This window comes from Syngnathus floridae, chromosome 7 (genome assembly GCF_059516105.1).
Source record: "Syngnathus floridae isolate MCC-2025c chromosome 7, RoL_Sflo_1.0, whole genome shotgun sequence".
NCBI lineage: Eukaryota > Metazoa > Chordata > Actinopteri > Syngnathiformes > Syngnathidae > Syngnathus > Syngnathus floridae.
The window spans coordinates 8610966-8630515 of NC_142419.1; the positions used below are offsets into that span (position 1 = coordinate 8610966).

At 41.4% G+C, this 19550-nt stretch overlaps 1 protein-coding gene across 1 annotated transcript in view; it reads left to right on the plus strand.

The window, feature by feature from the left end:
• The window catches only part of atm (ATM serine/threonine kinase), a 22676-nt gene continuing 3126 nt past the window's right edge, over nucleotides 1-19550 (plus strand). The window contains exons 1-56 of the mRNA XM_088381031.1: nucleotides 1-157; nucleotides 975-1089; nucleotides 1207-1325; nucleotides 1615-1760; nucleotides 1888-2052; nucleotides 2167-2332; nucleotides 2461-2699; nucleotides 2880-3049; nucleotides 3139-3308; nucleotides 3387-3758; nucleotides 4693-4872; nucleotides 4966-5067; nucleotides 5170-5404; nucleotides 5478-5609; nucleotides 5683-5808; nucleotides 5919-6008; nucleotides 6099-6276; nucleotides 6746-6939; nucleotides 7027-7106; nucleotides 7189-7344; nucleotides 7425-7500; nucleotides 7679-7821; nucleotides 7912-8023; nucleotides 8104-8274; nucleotides 8710-8885; nucleotides 8957-9200; nucleotides 9349-9464; nucleotides 9651-9777; nucleotides 9888-10111; nucleotides 10239-10413; nucleotides 10739-10897; nucleotides 11013-11145; nucleotides 11228-11323; nucleotides 11387-11558; nucleotides 11643-11784; nucleotides 11969-12145; nucleotides 12225-12402; nucleotides 12475-12571; nucleotides 13230-13388; nucleotides 13562-13670; nucleotides 13859-13947; nucleotides 14042-14144; nucleotides 14318-14466; nucleotides 14541-14645; nucleotides 14723-14842; nucleotides 14912-15146; nucleotides 15495-15665; nucleotides 15785-15904; nucleotides 16038-16255; nucleotides 16506-16713; nucleotides 16830-16955; nucleotides 17028-17168; nucleotides 17604-17742; nucleotides 17896-17978; nucleotides 18544-18684; nucleotides 19191-19307. Coding sequence (XP_088237157.1) covers nucleotides 1018-1089; nucleotides 1207-1325; nucleotides 1615-1760; nucleotides 1888-2052; nucleotides 2167-2332; nucleotides 2461-2699; nucleotides 2880-3049; nucleotides 3139-3308; nucleotides 3387-3758; nucleotides 4693-4872; nucleotides 4966-5067; nucleotides 5170-5404; nucleotides 5478-5609; nucleotides 5683-5808; nucleotides 5919-6008; nucleotides 6099-6276; nucleotides 6746-6939; nucleotides 7027-7106; nucleotides 7189-7344; nucleotides 7425-7500; nucleotides 7679-7821; nucleotides 7912-8023; nucleotides 8104-8274; nucleotides 8710-8885; nucleotides 8957-9200; nucleotides 9349-9464; nucleotides 9651-9777; nucleotides 9888-10111; nucleotides 10239-10413; nucleotides 10739-10897; nucleotides 11013-11145; nucleotides 11228-11323; nucleotides 11387-11558; nucleotides 11643-11784; nucleotides 11969-12145; nucleotides 12225-12402; nucleotides 12475-12571; nucleotides 13230-13388; nucleotides 13562-13670; nucleotides 13859-13947; nucleotides 14042-14144; nucleotides 14318-14466; nucleotides 14541-14645; nucleotides 14723-14842; nucleotides 14912-15146; nucleotides 15495-15665; nucleotides 15785-15904; nucleotides 16038-16255; nucleotides 16506-16713; nucleotides 16830-16955; nucleotides 17028-17168; nucleotides 17604-17742; nucleotides 17896-17978; nucleotides 18544-18684; nucleotides 19191-19307 — 8343 coding nt within the window. The 5' untranslated portion in view covers nucleotides 1-157; nucleotides 975-1017. The remainder of the gene's footprint in view (nucleotides 158-974; nucleotides 1090-1206; nucleotides 1326-1614; nucleotides 1761-1887; nucleotides 2053-2166; nucleotides 2333-2460; nucleotides 2700-2879; nucleotides 3050-3138; nucleotides 3309-3386; nucleotides 3759-4692; nucleotides 4873-4965; nucleotides 5068-5169; nucleotides 5405-5477; nucleotides 5610-5682; nucleotides 5809-5918; nucleotides 6009-6098; nucleotides 6277-6745; nucleotides 6940-7026; nucleotides 7107-7188; nucleotides 7345-7424; nucleotides 7501-7678; nucleotides 7822-7911; nucleotides 8024-8103; nucleotides 8275-8709; nucleotides 8886-8956; nucleotides 9201-9348; nucleotides 9465-9650; nucleotides 9778-9887; nucleotides 10112-10238; nucleotides 10414-10738; nucleotides 10898-11012; nucleotides 11146-11227; nucleotides 11324-11386; nucleotides 11559-11642; nucleotides 11785-11968; nucleotides 12146-12224; nucleotides 12403-12474; nucleotides 12572-13229; nucleotides 13389-13561; nucleotides 13671-13858; nucleotides 13948-14041; nucleotides 14145-14317; nucleotides 14467-14540; nucleotides 14646-14722; nucleotides 14843-14911; nucleotides 15147-15494; nucleotides 15666-15784; nucleotides 15905-16037; nucleotides 16256-16505; nucleotides 16714-16829; nucleotides 16956-17027; nucleotides 17169-17603; nucleotides 17743-17895; nucleotides 17979-18543; nucleotides 18685-19190; nucleotides 19308-19550) is intronic.

A 19550-nucleotide genomic window follows, 5' to 3' on the forward strand; every position in this document is an offset into this window, starting at 1 on the left:
ATCATTTTCAGTGGTTCAAGAGGCGGGAATTTCCTGTTAGGCTTTGTACACATGTTAAATAGAAACTATGTGGGATGTACAGTAAGTTCGTCTGTACCACCTGAACTGCATCATAATATGTGACGGGGCGTTGGTAAAGTGTCTGTAGAGACGGACGGTGAGCTGAGAGCATGGCTTAGCAAATTTATGACTCGAAGTAATTTGGTTTTGGATTGGACAAGACCCAATAGAAGTTATGACTCTTTCTAGAACTGCTAATCAAACTATCACTATGTGCATTAGTAATTTTCTGCAGTGACAGTAGCGTTATCGTGGAAAGCGTGCCGTGTCATGGTTGTGTGCTGTGAGGTGAGAGCTCTTCATGGGTGTTGCAGAAGTTATCCAACGTCACCTAATTCGTCCACAAAATATTATTCCTTACTTCCAAATATATCTTGGTTATCTATCGATGCTTGTGTCATACAGATTCTTCCACTGAATGGCAGAGGCTTTACACCAGGGGTGTCAAACTCTTTTTTTTTTTTTTTTCCCCCCGCGGGCCACATTGTAGTCATAGCTTCTTTCGGAGGGCCATTATGACTGTGAACCCAAATAAATGTATGAGCACCTCCTATTATATACAGTAAAAGCTGCAAAACAAATTGACAAATAACTCGTTTTCAAATCAGATGAGTAAAAACTGGTCAAAATATTAAAAGTGAAGACAATTTGCAATTCTAGTAATGACACACGAATTGATGCACAATTTGTCTTTGCGGGCCACATAAAATGATGTGGCGGGCTGGATCTGGCCCCCGGGCCTTGAGTTTGACACCTGTGCTTTACACTGAGTAATTATCTTATTATAATACTTTTGTACATACTTAGTACAACAACATCATTATTTCACATTTTGTAACATTTTTGTCTGGTGGTGTGCCCTGAGACCGAGAAATTATTTGGACTGATACATTCTTATCACCCTGTCGTTGTAGGTGGACTCATCTGTTTGCAGTGTTATTGTCCACTTGAGGCACTATGAGTCTGGTTCTTTCTGATCTCTTGGTGTGCTGCAGGGGACTGGAGAATGACAAGGCGACAGAGAGGAAGGTACTCTAGTCACACCGGCATTTTAAAATATATTTACAGTATGATCCCCACAGCTGCATTTATGGTCCAGGTCCACCTGACCCATTGTTTGTTGGTGTTCATGATTTATGCCTTCAGAAACAAGCGGAACACTTCAGACAGCTCATTCGATCTCCAGAGATTGTGCAAGAACTTGATCGGACCTCGGGGCTTAAAACCAAAGGCTCCAAACAGCTCACATGGGATGCTGTTTTCAGGTACTATTCTGGATTTTCTGCTTGAGAGTAAGGAATTAAGTATTCCCTTGAAACTTGCTAAATTGAGTCATCTAACACAAAACATATTTCTTAATTGCTTATAGATGCTGCGAGATGGCAGCAAAGAGCTACTTTTGTCAAAATTGAATTTCTAAACCACTGCAGGGCATGCCCAGGTTTCAGTGGGTAGAACTTAATATTTATAAATTGTAGCTGTGATTTGCCAAAACTAGTTGAATTATGTTAATCCGAGCATTTGACTGCACATCTTTAATTTTTGCTATTGAAGATTTCTGCAACGTTACCTCCAACGGGAGACCGAAGCCATGAAACAGAGTAAATCCAACGTCACCAGCACTACGCTGGCCCTCCGCCAGAAGAAGATGGCTGAAATGAGCAGTTTGATCAAATTTTTTGTCGGCTACGCAAACAAACGTAAGGACTCTGTGTTTGCAAGAGGTAGTACTAGGTTTCCTTTTTATTTTTGCAGAGCTTATGGGTATGTTACATTTCTGTTCAATGTGTGGTGGGTACTACAGTGTAATTTTCTTTCGCGATTCAGGTGGGCCACGGCTAAAGTGCAGTGAGCTTCTTAAGCATGTGATTGAGGTTCTTCAAAATTCATATAGCTGTTCAGCCTATGGCAAAGACTACAGCAGCCTGCTCCTAAAGGAAATCCTGTCTGTTCGCAAGTACTGGTGTGACATCACTCCACAGCAGTGGCACAGTCAGTGAAAAAATTAATACAATACATTTAACAATGATATATTTAGTTTTATGAAATTTAACAACAGGCATTTATGCCTGGTAATGATCAATTGATGTTTGTTGTTTGTGAAAGGTCTTTTGGATGTGTTCAGTGGCCTTTTCATCTCCTCATCCAAATCCATCAACCGCATTCTTGTAAGTCGGGTCATCAACACAGTGGTGCAGGGCTTGTGCGTGCAGACTGATGGATTCAACAGAGACCTGTTTGGCTTCTTTTCCAAAGCATTTCTCAATGCAAGGTGAGTAACTTTTATAGCCTTTTGAAACTATGAAAGGTATTATGTTTAATATGACCGGCTTTTCCTCCTGACTAAGTGGCTGCTGGCAAATATGGTACTGTATTTGAATGTAACTTTGTTCTCGTCAGGCAAGAGAAGCACTTGACTGTTCTGGAGCATGTCATCTCAGCGCTTAACACCTTCTTGAAAGCTGTAGCAAAGAACTGTCGGATGAGGGTGTGTCGGCTCGGTGAGGAAATACTACCATCAATACTGTATGTCTGGACCAACATGAGGCCCAGTGCTTCTCTCAAAGAGGGGATTGTGGAGTTCTTCATCTTGCAACTCTGCGTACACCATCCCAAAGGAGCAAAGACCCAGGACACAGGTCATTGAATGAAGACTTGTTGCATTACATGTGCATGTTGGCCACAGAAAACAGTCTACATGGTTTCCTTGGTATTTCGAACGTTTTTATTATCATGTGCAATATGATTCTGATTGTGTCTGTATTTTGGGTACTTGTACAGTCGACGAATTGTAAATATAAAGTTATTCTACTATTTAGGTGCGCATGCCGAAGACTGGGCCAAGTGGCGGGATTTGATGTATAACCTTTACGAAGCATTAGTGAGAGAAATCAGTCATATTGGTAGCAGAGGGAAGTATGTCACTGGCATGAGACGCATCGACGTCAAAGACAACATCATCAAGCTCACAGCTGATATTTGTCACCAGGTAACAAAGATGATGGCCGCTATTTGAGCAATTAAATTCAACTTGCATACTTGATACTATAATCTTCATGTGTTTGCTGCATTTTGTAGCTTTTCAGTATTGACAAAGACTCTCAAATCTCAGAGGCGACGTATGCCTCCTCCCTGATGGCTAGTTCCTTCAGTGGAACACCAAGCAAGCGACGGCGAATCGACCTCAGTTGGAATGTTCTTTTGGACCGCCTGCAACCTCAGTGTAGCGACTTTGATATCATCCCGTGGTATGAAATTACAAGACACATTTTATCGTATTAATGATTTATTGAGAGACAGAATTTTTTTTTCAATTTTGAACTCAGGTTGCAGGTCACGGAAGCACTTGTATCAAAGTACCCATCTATGGTGCCCAGCCGAGTGATTGTCCCACTGTTATCAGTGTTGCACCAGCTCTTGGCCGAACACCGGAGAGGAGAAAGGGGGCCATACGTGCTGCGTTGTTTACGAGAAGTAGCCCGGTGTCAAGCCCATTTGCCAGAAAGGATGAGAGTTCACAAGCCAGACTTGGACAGACTATGGAGTCGAGTGTGGCCTCTATCACTGCGGGGTGTGGGCTCACCCCAGTTAGAAGTGCTCAGCCTTGACCTGCTGGTCTCCATTGTCCACGGTGAACTGGTCAATATGGATAGAGAGTTCTGGAAACTCTTTTCAGAATCAGCATGTAAACCATCCCAGTGAGTCACTCCTCATTGTCCTCCTAAAACATTATGCATGTCTGTTTTCTATACTGCTATCTTGATTTAAAACATAAAACAGACCACAATACATAAATAAAATAAGAATATGGCGGGCCTTGACATATGAATGACCCAACTTATGGGTTTTTCAAGATATGAGCTGTGATTTAGCTGATTTTTTTTCTTTGACTTGTGAACTCAACGTTTAGATCAGGGGTGTCAAACTCATTTTTTTCGCGGGCCGCACTGTAGTCATAGCTTCTTTCGGAGGGCCATTACACAACGCAAATAAATCTATGAGCACCTCATATTATATACAGTAGAAGCTACAAAACAAACTGACAAACAACTCCTTTTCAAATCAGACGAGTAAAAACTGGTCAAATATTAAAAAATAGCGAAGACAATTTGCAATTCTAGTAATAACACACGAATTTGATGCACAATTTGTCTTCGCGGGCCCCATAAAATGATGTGGTGGGCCGTACCTGGCCCCCGGGCCTTGAGTTTGACACCTGTGGTTTAGATTATGAGCACTCTATGGTGGCAGTGAACAAAACACACTTTACAATAGTAGTAGCAGTTTAGAAAAACAATTAATAAAAAAAAAGAAAAGCTTAGCTATTTAACACCTCTCCCGGTTGAAGTTTACTGTCAAGCTAAACATAAAACAAAAACGATTGCACTTTGTGTATTTAAAACCATTTCAGGCCGCTAGCTAAATGCTAATCTAATTAACATCTTGCAGTGCTTTAATGAGTACAAATGCATCAACATATACAGCAGCAATATAACTGTATTCGCATTATAGTAGTATTACTGCTGTACTTATGAGATGAGGTAGGCATGAGGAGCAAGATGTTTTTTTTTTTTTTTTTTTTTAAATGTTAGTATTCTTTTGAGTAGCTCTTGACTGTGTGTTTCTTTGTAGAAGCGCAGTGATTTGTTTGGCCCAGGCTCTTCTGAAGTGTCCAGTCCCTAAGGAGCATCTGGGACTCCCAGATGGATCAGGGTCACTTAACCTCAAGGAAACCCTCATAGGCTGGTTGTTGATGACAGATCAGAGCGATGAGATGGAGGATAGTTCCAGACCTCATCCAATAATTTGCAGGTTACTGTTTTTTTTCCCTCATAGTCTTAGTTCCCGTCACGCTTTTATGGTTCAGTCCCCTTAACGTTTTCATTCTATTTTGGTGTTTTACAGCGATTTTCCTCACAATCTAATCGCAAATATCCTGGTCTCCTTGACTTTAAAAGATACCCGCACTGGCCTGAATTTCCTTCTCGGTTCTGAGGGTGTCGAGAGGTGAGAAGTAATGATCAGTGACACAACAAATACAGAGAAAAAAACATGTCAGAAAATGATCTTTTATTGAAGTATTCTGATTTCAGTTGCTCTTTCCTTTAGTGCTGTTTCAAAAGAGTCGACATCGCTGAATGTCGATGAGGATTTAGACGAGGTTGAGAGATTGTACTTGCAGTTCAGCTTCAACACGCAGTTAACACAAAGCAGAGCGTCTGACAAGGAGTCCAAGGTGACATCAACAAATGGGCACTTCACGGTCATCTCCAGTCTCAGAAAGAAGTTGGAGCAGTCTCTTCTTTGTGTCGCCGACAACCTTCTAAACCGATACTTTCCTGACGTGAGTTTTGAAACTGCGTACATGTTTGTATGCCATTGTCATGGTAAGACTTACCGTGTTGGACCTTCCACAGACTCAGTCTACCCCTCCAGAGTGCCTGTTGCGCTGTTTGAGCCTGCTGACAAGTGTTCAAGCGGGTTACATCTCGACAGGCTGTCTGACTGAGGATGAGGCAGGATGCTCCCAGCTATTCACTAAAGCTAAAGTGAGCATTCAAAGACTTTAAGTGGAGATCAATTCCTTTAGATTTGTGTCCTTAAAGTATGTTTTGTTCGAAGACACTGGCGCAGGAGTTAAGTGGATTTATTTCAAGCGTGAAAGTGAAGATGACTGAGGCGTTAACCATGACCACACTGAAGTCTGTCATGAGGCTGTGCACTATTTCTGCCACAACAAAAAACAAGGTAATCTTTTTTTTTTGTTCAATTGTTAACCATGTTTATATTTTAAAAGACAATAAAACGTTTTTGATTTCACCTTATGAGTTACAACTTTTTTTTATTCTTTTCAATAGGAAAATGTTTGCACAATCTCCTCTCGTCTCTTCATAATGACTCTCCCAGCGAGCCTTATCAATGAGCTGGCAGAAATTTATAAAATCATGGTTAGAGACGACCTCCTTTTTATGTAAAGTGCTTAGCGTAGTTTTAGGGTGTAAGACAGACTTTTATTTAATGGGGATCTCTATCTTCAGCTTAGCAGTGTTTCTCCCAGAGCTGCATTGATGGTTGAAGACGAACCTACTGATAATGACTTGGAAATGACAAAAGCTCAGCATGAAGACGACGATCCTCTATTTGATGATGAGCAGTCCCACAGTGGGACACAGAGACCCAGGGGACGAGATGACAATGAAGTGTCAGGTGGACCAGGTAAGAGAAAATCTCTTCGCAGTTAGATATCAGTTGTAGAAATAAAGGATGAATTCCCTGTTAGAGATTTGCTCACTCTAACTTATTTTGCAAGAACCACACGGGAGACTAGCAAGTCCTTTTAGACACCTGCAGGTGGAGAGTTCACTTGTTCAAGGAATGAAGTCTGAAGCCTCCTTCCTGCAAGTGGATATTTATTAAGAGAAACAGAGTGGGGGTATGGGTAGGCTGGCTAGAAAGCCCTTGTCCTCTAGTCTAAACATGTTAGGGGATGTTTTACGACCTTGTGATAAGGAGGACAAGGTAAGGTATTTATTACCTGTTGCATTCCAACATAATCCTACGATAAAGATAACCTGGAAAACCCCAACATTCCCTAAAGCAGCCTTCACCATATTATTCATATGATTAGCACATACACAAAATGAGTTTAAACCCCAACCGATATTCAATGGTGTCCTTTCTCTAGGTGCAAAAAGCCTGTTGGCTGACGAGCATTTGGCCCACCAGGATCTTGCTCTCCTCGGAATCTTGGAGTTCTTGTCTAAGTGCGGTTCAGTCCAGCCCGTCCATGGCCAACTTTTTAAACCCCAAGATGTGCGACGGAGGCTCTTGCTGCTGGTGGAGCAGATTGACCCTAGCATAGCCCTCCATGTCAACATGGTAGGTATCATAATGGTGTAGATATTCTACCGCAATTTTTTTTAGCACAAGCACTCAAAGAAAAAAGTTTCTCTTCTCTCCTTGTAGTATCTCATCCTGTTAAAGAAGCTTCCTGCTGGGGACTCTCTCACTCCTGAAGAGTTTGACTCCCTGCTCCGTCCTATGGCGTAGGGAAACATTTTTGCCTTAGTTTTGTCTGTAAAACATAAAATATGTATTTTAACTGACACACTCGACTTATCTTCTCAGGGACCTGTGTTCTCGGCATCGTCAAGATCAACAGATGTGTGTTGGACTTCTTTTGGCTTTATTGCCCTCCATCAGGAGCTTGGGGAGAACCCACAACATGCAACTGGAGATGAAACATGTGCAGGGGTCCCTGCTACAAGTGGTGTCAGGGTTCTGGTCTGTATCATTGCAAATATTTTATCACCAGGTGGTGTTTCTGTTTGTGAAACAAAATTTATGCTGGTATTCTGTTGTAGTTATCTGAGCCAAACGGGGAAATGCACGGCCACTGTCCGAACTGCTTTAGTGCGATGTCTGATTACGTTATTAGAGGTAAGCCTTTAGAATGGATGCTAGCTTTTAGATTACAATCCTGCCAAGGAAATGCTAGATGATATACTGCAAGATTCATTCAATTAATTTGTTTTGCTTTTAAGTGAAAAATATTGCTTCCGCTTAGTAGGCTCCTCAATATGTAAAGATTAAAATTATCTTGTGTGTACTCTGCCAGGCTGACCCATGTTGCAGGTGGGCCATATTGAGCATCAGGGATCCTGAAAGAGAAGAAGACCGTCCAGTGTCCGTCATCCTTCCATCTCTTCTTGCAGATTCCCGTCACCAGGTCCGCATGCTTGTGGCAATGTCATTGGAAAGGTATGGTAAAGCGCTAAAACTACTCAGTCACTTAGTGACAAATAATTATATGGCAATAAATGCCTTTTTATTGTGGTGGTTTGCATCCAGGTTGTTTCTGGACATGAGACCAGAACACAGAGACAGGAGAAAGATGTTGCCACACCAACAAGCAGCTTTTGAGAATATTTACCTGAAAGCTCAAGAGGGCATGAGACCTGTGGTATGAGACTTGGTTGTCCCTATTATTCTTTTGTTTTGTATGGTTTTTAATTTGCAATAATTTGTTGGTTTCAAATTCAGAAAAGTAACTCAGCCGATGACGAGCAGGATGAGATTTTCAACCGTAAGGCCACCCTGCTGAAGAGTTTGTCAGTCGTGCTGTGTTGTAGTCCAGTCTGTGAGAAGCAGACCCTGTTTGCCCTCTTCCAGTCATACAAGGAAAATAATATAGAGGAGCACCTCATTAAGAAGGTAAAATGCCAAAAATGCTTGGTTATAACATTAACCTACCTAACCATAACCCTTTAATCTGCAGCTCTTTCAAGGACATTAAAATTACAGTTATTCAAAAAGGTAGTTTGTTTTGTAACGTATGCATTAAACTCCATTAAGCTGCAGTTTAATAAAAACTTGTAATTGAACGGTATTACATTAGAAGAGCTGTACAGTATAAATGAATGACTAGTCTTATTATTGTAATCGTACTAATTTGTAGTGCTATCAGACAGAAATTAAGTGAACATCTACTTAAATGCGTACCCCCTTGACATAAGAGAACATTTTATTTACTACAGTTCTTGTACCTCATTACATTGTGTTAGTGTAATTTAGGCTGTGGCCACTGAGTGTATAATCTTTCCAAAAATATATGAAAAGGCTTTACAACAATTTTGTTTTTTTTCACAGATGTTGTGTAGTGTATCCAGAGCACTCGGTTACAACAAGATCAAGACATTTGTCAGCTCTCACCTGTACTATTTGGTCGCCGAGTGGCTCTCCCAGAGACAGTCTGATGACAGCTACACGCTTGAATCATTCCCTTTCACGCTACTTGACCATGGCACGCTCAAAGATTTCTATAGGTTAGGAAAAAAAAACTTGAATATGCCTCTCAATATTAACAATCGTTTAACATAATTTTGCCTGCTTGCAGCTCTTCTTACCAAGTACTCATCCCGCACCTTGTCTTCCTGGATGACTTCGACCAGGTGAAGTCCATTGGTCGGTATCTAGAGAGGGACTGGAGAGAGCTTTTAGCTGACTGTTTCCCCAACATCATGGTCAACATTCTGCCATACTTTGCGCTGTCTGGCCCGGAGAAACGGGTAGCACAGCAGAGGGAGAAGGCCCATCGTGTGTATGACCTACTCAAAGACGCAAACTGTTTGGGCAAACAGGTAAAGCTAACTTTATAGCCTTAGCCCATTGCGTGTTAACCACGTCGCGATACATTCTATATCACCTGCTTTCTCATGGAGGATTATACGATGATTAATGAATGTCATTTACCATACTGTTTCATATTCCTCCTCATATTTTCCATAGCAAATTGACAGCCTGATCCACAGTAACCTACCAGAGATTGTTGTTGAACTGCTAATGACCCTCTATGAAGGGAGTGCCGCTGAAGGAGACAGAGGAGACTTGAAACGCTTCATAGGGTAAGAGTTGATATTTTTCTTTTTTTTTTTAACCATTTGTTCAGACCTGCATTTTGTACTTAGTTTTTCAGTTACTAAGTTGTTCATTGTATAATTTGGATTCAAGTACTTGGCTTAAGTAACACAATATTATGTCTGTTTGAATACAAAGCTTACTAAAAAGGGCAAATTTTAACTTCCTCTTAGGGAATTGGATCCTGTCCCAAACCCACCATACTTCAGCTCTCATGTCATCAAAGCTACACTGGACTATCTCAGCAAATGCCATAGCGCAAACCATAAGTCCCTGGTGACCATTCTGTCAAAAACTCCAGTAAGATGTTCTTGTCTAATTATAACACTACTTATTTTGTTTATCATACATTCTGTGTACTATATAAGATGTTCTGTATAAGATATCCCTTTTATTCTTATCTTCCTCAGATATCTATACAGAGCATTCTGCTGGCGGTGTGTGAAAAGGCAGCAATGACAACAAACGGTTACGAGCGGCATCGCATCCTCCTGATGTATCACCTCTTTGTCAACCTGCTGCTCAAGGAGGTGAAAGATGGTCTTGGAGGAGCCTGGGCCTTTGTCCTCAGGGACATCATCTACACACTCATCCACCATATCAACAGCTGGCTGGTGCATGCAGATACACACAGGTCAATTGATAGTATTGCACATGCACACTCTATTCACGCTTCCATAATCTTGCTAGTTGTGTAGGACAAGACTTCAAAAAATGGCTTAATTTTGATTAAAGGAAGTTGTTTACATTCCCCGCCCCAGACCAGTTCCTTGTGATGAGGTCTCCATCCGAAGCTTGTCCCTGTGCTGTGACCTCTTGACTGTTGTGTGTCAGACTGCTCTGCAGTTCTGTGATGATGCTCTAGACTGCCACCTAAAGGTCATTGTTGGTACTCTCACCGCACAGGTGACCAGCCAGCCAGCTATCTCACAGCAGGTAAGCTTTTCATCTTAAAAGAAGTCACACATTGACCTCAATGCTTTACAGAATAATTCAGTTGTTACATATTTTTGCGCAAGGTTCCGAAAGTTGCTTTAAACCTTTTGAATATTCAAGCAGTGGTTCAGATAATGAATGGATGTTTAAAAGTTAAAAGAAATATTAATGATGATTTAAGCCTTGGCAAACAAGATGAACTATACCTCGAATCATGACATGTTCCATTGATATGTTATTTATAATTAGGGGAATTTTTTATGCAATGTAATATATTCTTTTGACGTAACCTCACCATATTGATGTCTCTTCTGTGGGCCTCTAGGTGCTTGGTCTATTGCACTTTCTTATAATTAAAAATCAACACAAATTGAAGGGAGCCATTTGCAAATTGGAGCCATTTCCTGACCTACCTAAATTCCAAGAGCTGCGTTCTGTCCAGAACAATCTCAAATACAATTCTGGGACCTTCACATTGAGACAGGTTAGAATTTTCCGGTATTTTATGTTGTGACAGCAATGATTACCTTGTGGTTAGACATATTTTGATGATAATTTATGTGATATTCTGTTTAACTGCCTCACTTTTTTATCAACAGGAGATATCACACTTCCTGTCTGTGATGCCCTCTGACTCATTACCCCTGACAAGACTTGAGGGAATTCAGCAACTTTCCCAAAAACTACATGACCACAAGGATGAGATAAAACAGTTACTCAAAGAGTGCCATGGTAGGACACCAGGTTCATTTAGTGTTACGTCCTATGTTTATTAGACACAATCTGTAATACGTTCTGTTTTTCTCCATCTTAGTGGATCCCACCAACAGTATCCTAGTAAAATTGGTTCTGAACCTGCTGCAGCTCTGTAAGACGGCAACCAACCACCCTGATGGAGCTGATATTCTAGGTATGCTTATTCAAGCGTATGGGGACTGTGCTTTGTATATTCAAACTATAACATGTCCTCCAGAGGCCACAGGAAGTATTTTGGGAGAACTGGGCCCTGTAGATCTCTCCACCATCGTCTTGCTCCACGGCAGAGATCCGCTTTACGAAAAGGCTGTGCGCCTCTTCCCATCCACTGCCTCGCAGTGTGTTTACATCATCCTTAACTGCATCAATGACTCTTTCACACACCAATGGTAAGGGGTAACTTTAATGTCTGTAAATGTGTTGAAGGGAAGGGAGCTATTGCATAACTGCTCCACTCTGTGATTTGGTGGCAGTATTGATGTGAGGCAAGCAGCGACTCAATCTGTGAAGGACATCCTTGCCACTCAGTCTGGTATCAACTTTTGGGAGCAGCACAAACAAAGTAGAGACTCTATGTTGGCATACTTGAATCCATTTAGAAAAGCCAACAGGAAGGTGGGTTTGTGTAAACTGAAAACACAGATGGAATGTGCTCATTTGATGGCTTTAACAAGGTTGCATAAAGGACTATTTGAATCATGACAAATCTATTGCTTGTCATCCTTTGAATCCTTTGGTGTATATTTCAAACAGAAACATGTTGTAGTTATGGATTGGCCCTGTTTGTTCTCATTGTCAGGCGGCTGCTGTGAGTGCTGAGGAACGTTCGCAGGGCAGGGAGAAGCTAGAGAACCAAGACTTTTGGATCCCAAAGATGGGCAGCCACACAGTCTGGCTGAAGTCTCTATGTACCGCCCTGCTGGACAGCGGAGGAGTCAAGAGTGAGGCTCTCCTACTGTCCCGACCTCTTTGTCTGGTAAGCAGCCCGAGAAGCAACTTTTTCCAATACCATCTTTGTGTCATCATCGGTTGATGTGCTCCTTCTCTGCCCATAGGTGAACTTGGACTGTTGCCAGAGGCTGCTTCCGCTCATCATTCATTCTATCCTCCTAGATGACAATCAGGGCTCCTGGAGAGAGATGCTTTCTTCCCATATCCAGGACTTCTTCAGTTTTTGTTCCAGAAGTGCTCAGGCTGCGAGCCGCTCCACCACACCACTCAATGTTGACTCTGGTATAATGACTTGACAGTAGATAACAGTGATTTGTAATATTTTTGTGTCATTAGCATAAATTATTCTTGCAGAGACTGACTCCGCCAGCCAAGGCTTGTACGACAAGGCATCTCTGCGTACCATGCTGGCAGTTATTGACTATCTGAGACACCAGCAGAGGCCCTTGAGGTTTTGATTTATATATATTGTAAACTAAAACTGTATTAATTTAAAAGAGATATATTGTATATATTTTTTCCACAATTTAAAAAAGCTCCCATGCGATAAAAGTTCTCAAAAGTGACATTCTTTTCACACTGGTTGAAGTTGCTCATTGTGTTGGGTGATGATTAAGGATTAAACAAATGCACTGCGCTTAAGCGAAGCCTATAGTGGTGCAAACCTGGTGAATTTGTCACTATATTTATATGTTGAGCAACCAAAAATCAACCAGCCACTGGAAACTTTGAGACTCCCCACAGAGCAGGAAATGTTCACTCACTTGCTAGACTGTAAATGATTGATGCTTGCACAAAGCCCACTGTGTAGTCAAGCACCCATAAAGATCCGACTGAATTTTCCAATGTGGCGACAGCACTTGGTCACCAAACAGCTGACTAACACATCATTTGTAGTAGATCTATGCAGATTCATTGGAAAACACAAATAACTCCCTCCTCCCATGGTCATGTGGGCAAATTCAGAAACACTCGCTCACAGATACATTTTCAGATGATAGAAAATTAGACTTTATAGCTGGGCACAGACCCAATAATTTGTATCGAGTGCTTTAATGGTCTGTCAGTCTGCAGACACTTATTCCATTACTTGCATGTTTATCTTATAGCGAGTCTTGTGGCACAGTGTGTGATTCCAATTTCTGGCTGGACCTGAACTACCTGGAGGTGGCCAAATCTGCACAGTCATGCTCTGCTCACTTCACTGCTCTGCTCTACACTGAGATATATGTGGATAAGATTAAAGCTAATTTGGAGGACAGTAGCAGGTATGTACAGTACTCTAGATTAGTTATCATGAAGTCATTTGATAAAATCCCTGGAAATTGTGGGTTGATAAAGTTCATTATCAATGGCTTTAATAATTTTCTGAGAGATACTACATTGCTTGTTTTCACACTTATATTTTGGTTGTGTTCTGTGATCTCTACTGAATGAGCAGAACTAAAGGAAGAGCAACACGCAAGATCAACTTTGAAGAGAACAGCCAAAATGTCACCATCGCCAGCCTGACTGAGAAAAGTATGAAGGACTCCAATATCAGCTTGCAGGTCAGTCATGTGTCTGATACGGCACTTTCAAGGAACATTACTAGATTTCCTTTTTGCCACGTTTTTTTTTTTTTTTTTGCTGATTAAATTAATTCATCACATTAGAAGGCTGAATTAGATTTTTAGCAGGAGAAGTAAAGCTGTATTTATCTTAGCATGACATAACACATTTATTAACATAATCATAGGAGCTGCTAATCGATGTCTACCGTAGCATTGGAGAGCCTGACAGTCTTTATGGCTGTGGAGGAGAAACGATGACCAGTCCACTAACAAGGTATTAAAAATCATGTCATCAGGCATCCCTTTCAATGTGACATGTTCTCAGCTGGTAATCAGACTCATAGAAGTATGTCAAACTGATTTTGCAGGATTCGAACATATGAGCATGAAGCTATGTGGGGGAAAGCTCTGACCTCATATGACCTTCACTCAACCCTGCCAGATGTCACTCGACAAGTGGGAATTGTTGAGGCAAGTTAAATATACCAGCCCATGTCAAATTGCAGATCATCTGCACACTTGTTCACTCATCTTAAATGTAGATCAGCACACAGTTGGCGTTTAAATTGTTTCTGGCCCAACATGTGTGTCCATGCATTGTACTTATTTTATGTTTGTCTCTCACATATGTATGACTCTTACAGGGTCTGCGGAACTTTGGTCTGAGTAGCATCCTTACCACCTACATGAGGGGTCTGGAGAGTGAAGGGGTGGAGTGGGGAGCTGAACTGAGAGAGCTCCGTTTCCAGGCTGCCTGGAGGAACACCCAGTGGGACTGTGATCTGTCTGAGAGGTGAGGGGAGGGAGATGGGCCTTAATTGTATGTTATGAAGTGAAGTATAACTTGGTATTCTTCATGAATGTCAGTGGTGACAAACACAAGCCAGGATTCCACGAATCTGTGTTCTCTGCTTTGCAAGCTTTGAGGGACAAGGAGTTCTCTATGTTTGATGATACGCTCAAACGGGCGAGGTGAGTTGCCTTTTTAGGTACTGATGTGATGTCATAAAATAAGATGGTCAAAGAATTTGACTTTTTTCCCCCCTAAGGGGTAGAGAAGTAGAGGAGCTCTGCAGAGGCAGTCTGGAGGCAGTGTCGTCACTGTACCCAGCCCTCAGGAACCTGCAGAGCATCAGAGAGCTGGAGAGCATCAAACTGCTGTTCTCAAGGTAGTAGCGGAATATTAGTGTGTGTCTTAAAACTGTTAAAAGTGCAATTTTAATCCTTACCACCATCAGACCATTCTCAGAGCTGGCTGTGAAGAATGTGTGTAACCAGTGGCGGCAGCATTCCCAGCTGCTAGCCAACAGTGAGTTTGCTTTGGTGGAGCCCATCTTGGCCATTCGGTCTGTGTCCTACAACACTCTGATGTCCAAGGCGCTGGACCCCGAGATTGCTCAGTATCTCAGCTCGGTGCTTACCGACCACTTACTGGAGATGTGCCAGCTGGCTCGTAAAGCAGGGAACACGCAGGTAACGTCCACAGAAATTCACATTCGAGAATTGTAATTCACTATAGAATGTTTTGGATGATAAACCCTAATCTGGTTTGTGTAACCATGGGTGACATGATGCTGATGCATGATCATCTTTTCTGATAACCTCTTTGCCTTCTGAGTATTTATCCATTCATTCATTATTTTCAATGGCAAAAGTATCAATCATGTAGGTGTGGTTCAACTTCAATTTACCCAAAAATGCAATTTTAATTGGCATTCTCATTGCTCCACGACCCAGACTAACTCTTTGTAAGAAGGTTTCACATCGTATGAGTGACTGTAGCCCTCGCATTGTTGTCAACATGCCACCTCCTGAGTCCAGTTGGCAGAGCGAGCAGTGTTTCAGATGAAGCAGCATGGAGTTGAAAGACACCGACCAGCATCACCCGTATCACCGTGGCAACTGGAGGAAGCGCAAGTGTTCTGGGTGAAGGGAGAACAGGGTCTGGCTCTTGGCCTCCTGAGACAGATGGTACAGAGGCTTGAGGAAAAGGTAAGACAACTCAAAACTTTTCTTCACACCTTGAACTGTTGATTTCTGTAATTAGAGGAGAACAAGAACTTGAGCAAAAAAGTCGTCCTTATTTGTTGTCTTTTTGTGTCTGTTCACAGATTGACTTCAACCCTGCTCTGGCACCTATCTACACTGAGTGCCTCAGGCTCTGTGGTAACTGGCTGGCTGAAACATGCCAGGAAAGTCCTGGAGTCATTTTGGAGAAGTACTTAGAGAGGGTAGGAGCTTGCCTGCACTTTTGCCCACTTATCTGAACTCATGAAGCAAAAATAAAACCAAAACTACCTGTCCTATTTTATCCAAAACCTTTCACCAGTGCGGCAAATGTGTCTTTTTGTAATATTCTCTCAGGCTGTTGAGGTAATTGAGCGTGAGTCTGGAGTGCTGGACGCCCGGCTTCAGAATGAACGAATGGAGGCCTTCCTGTCGCTGGCTCGTTTTTCAGATGCCCAGTACCAGAGCATTGATAAATACATGACTTCATCTGAGTTTGAGAATAAGCAAGCCTTGCTGGAGAAGGCTAAACAAGAAGTGGATCTAATTAAAGAGCGTAACGTGATAAAAAACAGGTTTGCAACAATACATGTATTTCGATTTTCATTGTGTTTTATTTTGTGCTCTACATAGATAGGGAAAAGTGGTGAAAAATGAGTCAGTGATGCTCCCCAAATTGTTTATTGTTGCTTATGTACGTGTACATGCACATGCTGGGGAAGACTCTCCCTCACTCCACTAACAATTCAAGCTAATTTTAGATCCTCCCCAATTTACAAGCTTTTGAAATTGGTGGCAATGCACTTGTGTTTCTTCTGCAACCAGGTATACAGTAAAGGTTGAAAGAGAGCTGGAGCTGGATGAGAGGGCCCTTCATGACCTGCAGACAGACAGACAGCTCTACCTGTGTAAGGCAGTAGAGAACTACATACAATGTCTGGAGCAAGGGGAGGAGCACGACACCTGGGTGTTCCGCTTGGCGTCTCTCTGGCTGGAAAATGCTGACATTATGCCAGTCAATGACATGATGAAGGTTTGTCACTATAAATTTGATGTTTCTCTGCAGTTTTGGGCTTGTATGGTCTGGTGTACGTATCAATTTGACGAGTTTGCAGTTTGGACTCATCCTCATTCTGTCACATGTTGCAGAAAGGAGTGAAGACGATCCCCTCCTACAAGTTTTTACCCCTTATGTATCAGCTGGCTGCCCGTATGGGAACCAAGATGGCGTCTGGCATAGGGGACGATGTGGGCTTCCATGACATCCTTAGTGACGTGAGTGACGTGAACATGCATGACTTCTGTTGTGACCTTTACTGCTCTTACACTTACTTTGTCTCCTCACAGTTGATCTTCCGCTCCTGCCTTGAACATCCACATCATACACTGTTCATCATCTTTGCCCTGGTCAACGCCAACAAAGATGAACAATTTTGTACTCGTCGGCTAACTAAGAGTGTTCCACATCAGTCATCGCCATTTGATATGGTAGGGCGTTGCAGTTAGAAATGGGCTTTGCGTAGTTGTGTACACAGCCAACGGTTATCTTTCTGGCCCATGGAGGTGGTTCTTCTCATTCCCTTTATATTTGGTGAATGAGAGGCACACGGCGGAAGCAGAAACTGACAATATAACTAATTCATTGATGGCAGTTTTAGTACTTAATGTTTTTGTTCAATTTTAATGAGTAATTTAGTTGTAGAATGTGTCACAGCTTTTGAGTCAAGCTACCCATTACCCCAAATATATTATTTAAATTTAACCAATTGAAGTGGCTGCAAATTCTTACACAAAATTTTCTGGGTAGATTCCATAGGTTGGTTTTTATAGTGTAGTGTCTTTTCAGATTGAATTTGTTTGCAACTGTTTGACAAAAACAAATACATGGATTCAGCTCAACTTAAAGTATATTTTGACTTGTAGGAGCGTTCAGATATGGCCCGGAAGATCACCGATGCCATCAGGAAAAAGAGAGGCAAGATGATCCGGGATATCGAGCGACTATGTGATGCTTATATCACACTTGCTTATTTGGATGCCAGCAGGCACAAGACAGAGAAGAGTGAGTAAAATAGTCAAAGATAAACTGTAGTACAGATTTTCCACAAACAATTCAGGTGGACAGCATTTCACTGTACTGGACATTAGGAATACTTAAGTACAGTTAATGTCTAGTAACAGTGCACTAATTTCAATTCTGTTTCATTCATCACAGAGGCAATTCCCATTCCTGCAGATCAGCCCATTCATCAAATCAAAGACCTGGATGACGTTGCTATTCCCACTCTTGAGATCAAGGTGCTCAACGGCAATTGAACACGGGGGGGGGATAATTTTGAAATAATGAAATTTAATTGATTATTTTAATTGTAATTATTTTTTTAAATATTATTTTCATAAAACATACACAGTGAAGGAAATAAGTCCCCATTGAGTACCGTTAAGTTTTCCTATACATACTGCACTTATATTGTGACCTGCTTGGAAGACTTTATCAAACAAAAAAATACATGCCTGGAGTGAGGAATGTACAGAAACCCCTGCCTTTATTTTTTCTAAACTGGCCCTAATCCTCTTCCGTAGAAGTGAAATCAGCCATTCCCTGATGTCCAAACTTGCCCTACTTAAATGATTTTGTTTGTTTGTTTGTTTTACATTTCCATTTAGCTTTATAGTTTGAATTCCACTTTTTTAACCACAAAACCATCGAAGTTCTATGGGTCTACTGTACCCCATCTTTGACTCAAGAATTATTTTCAACAATAGTGTAACCACGTATATTGCATAAATGGCAACACCATATTTACCAGATTTGTTTAAATATTTTGGAAAAGTTATACCATTTGTTATACTGCTCTAATAGGTTGATCCTTCGGGTTGCTATGATGATGTGGTGACTGTCCGTTCGTTCATGCCTCATTATCACCTGGCTGGAGGAGCCAACCTGCCCAAGATCATAGACTGTGTCGGCTCTGATGGCAAGCTCAGAAGGCAGTTGGTAAAGGTGGGTGGATGTTTATTTGCTGCATTTGCTGGGTGTGTGTGTGTGTGTGTTTCCAGCTCATTTCAAAATCTGGCTTTGATGTTCTGGTTACACTGAGTGCCAGTCACAAAAGTGTTTTTTCTTTCTTTTTCTTAAATGTTTATTCTGGTTTAGTCCCAGGTACTCATCTGTTTGATTGGTGACGTCTCTCATTTTGCCCTCTGTCAATAATTAATGTTGTTTCTTTGTGCAGGCAAACACTAAGTTTGTAGATGACAAATAGTTTTTTGCACCTTTATCACCAATTGTGGAGTGTATGTTTTTAAATGTGTGTATGTGGAAGAACCTAAAAGCTAATCATTTACTATTTGACACAGTCATAATAGAATAGTGACTTATTTTCTCTTACAATTGTAAATTTCCATAACTATACAATGTTTAATTAGTGTTTGGTATTGTGAACAAATGAGAATAATTTCTAACAATGAAAACACGTGATCATCAGAATTGTCTCTCTTTGTGAACAGGGTAAAGACGACCTGCGGCAAGATGCGGTGATGCAGCAGGTGTTTGCCATGTGCTCCATGTTGCTGCAGCGCAACACCGATACTCGCAAGAGGAAGCTCAACATCAGAAGATACAAGGTCTCATACTTTCATAGCTCAGATTCATATTTTGAGCCACATTAGTGACAGATAATTCCTTTCTCTATGAGATGCAGAAAGTTATACATACTGTTTTTCATTTAGTTTATATCAATCAATCAATCAATCAATCAATCAATCAATCAATCAATCAATCAATCAATCACCACGAGGAAGATTCTTTTTTGTTTTGTTAGTGCATCTAAGTGAACAACTACGGCTTGTTGTGACTTTCAGGTTGCG